This window comes from Penaeus monodon, chromosome 25 (genome assembly GCF_015228065.2).
Source record: "Penaeus monodon isolate SGIC_2016 chromosome 25, NSTDA_Pmon_1, whole genome shotgun sequence".
NCBI classification, from domain to species: Eukaryota; Metazoa; Arthropoda; class Malacostraca; order Decapoda; family Penaeidae; genus Penaeus; species Penaeus monodon.
In genome coordinates, this window is record NC_051410.1 from 39,514,808 (window position 1) to 39,516,532 (window position 1,725).

General features: G+C 37.4%; 1 protein-coding gene across 2 annotated transcripts in view; it reads right to left on the reverse strand.

Moving 5' to 3' along the window:
* Positions 1–1,725, reverse strand: part of LOC119589246 (double-stranded RNA-binding protein Staufen homolog) — a gene marked incomplete at its 5' end in the record, with an annotated part of 5,839 nt that extends 4,114 nt beyond the window's left edge. For both annotated transcript variants that reach the window (XM_037937860.1, XM_037937859.1), the window contains 4 exon segments: positions 110–290; positions 433–572; positions 711–915; positions 1,526–1,725. In XM_037937860.1, the coding sequence (XP_037793788.1) occupies positions 110–290; positions 433–572; positions 711–915; positions 1,526–1,690 (691 nt within the window).

Consider the following 1,725-nt stretch of genomic DNA (forward strand, 5'->3'; position numbering starts at 1 on the left):
CACACACACACACAACTCTCATACAATTACAAAAATCTATTCTAACTCTGGTAGCCTGGAAATCAGTCTCAGTTAATCAGTTAAACTACATAGCTGCTGTTTTCCTTACCTCCTTGTGTACACGTAGTAGCATTCTCAGGCATGGGAAGTTGCTTCATTAATTTTAAAGCTTTGGAGGCTGCATTGTGCTTTGCCTGTTGAGCTGTGGTTCCTTCACCTATGAATTCCCGAGTGCCAACTCTTAATGTTACAAAGAATATAGGGTAAAGTGGCGGTCGTCCATAATATTTCTGAAAATGGAATAATACCACGTTTTTAAACTGAACATTGATTACACATTTTCACTTCATTATCCAGGCTAATATCCCATTAAAGGCAGGCATATCAACATCAACACAATATTCCTCATTTCAAATCCATCAAATTACTAACCTGATTATACATGGCTCTTATGTTTGGTGGCATGTTGAAGTATGGATTGGGGGGACGGGGGGTCTCCATAAAGGTATAAACAGCAGCTTCTCCTCGCTTCATTGCAAGGGCATTTAATTCAACTGTCGGTGTGAGTTTGGCTGAAATCACACAAGCAATCAGAATTACGAGGCTAATATAAAACTTGAAATAAAACAAAGTTAACTGACATGAAGGTTTCTTCAAGTTTTAATACCTATCTTCCAAACCATAGCAAAACTCATATGAGTGCTTCCTACTTTGTTTGTTCTGTCGTTGTGTCTTTGGGGGAGGGTGTTTGAACTGCGTCTTCTCGAGAGCTATGGCAGCAGCCGAATGTTGAGCTTTTTTGATGCTGGGACCAGAGGCTGTGTATTCCTCACTTTCCCCAAGCCTCAATGTTACTGTAAAGGTCTTCTTGTGTGCTGGACCCTTCTCATCCGTTAAACAGTACTGGTGTTGAATCTGGTCAATATTCATTAAAAATTGGGGAATCAGAGACTATTTCCCTCTGATGATGTCTTCATGCATCATGTATGAAGATGCAGCTTTCCACTTATAGTCTAGCATTAATTCTTCCCCCACTAATATTTCTATTTGCACTACATACTATACAACATCCTTAATGATGAATTCAAAAAGCTGAATTACCTTTCAAACCATGTGAATATGGTCTACTTAGTTTGATAAATATGAAAATAATTCTTGTACACTACCAATAAAAGCTCACTGATAACTAAATGATATTGCCCTATGTAATGGACTCATCTATTCTATTATTCTAGAAGAGCCTATGCTTATGAAATACTATATAACACTCAGAAAGGTCTAAATAAAAATAATCAATGGACAACAGTGTTTAACATGAACCACAGGATTAAGGAAAGGATGACAGTAAGACTGAATATGAACAAAAATGTTTAATAAGAACGCAAAGGTCAAGAATAGAAAGACAGTAAGATAAAGAGTGAACCAACAGAAAATTTAAAATATCACACTATAATGACATATAAACATACATGCATCACATTATTTACTCAACTGATTAGATTCCACTCAAGTACTGTGTTCTCACCTTATTATATCTGGCAAGCTCATTAATAAGACACATTGGGGTCTTCTCTTTACTTGACGTAGAAGGGTCAGTATTAGAGAGGCACATTGAGTTGCTCATTGAAGAGGAATTCGTTGGAGATGAGCCACCCACACTAACACCAACACCACTACTTGTTGGAGTCATTCCTACCACTACACCACCATTGCCAACAATATCCT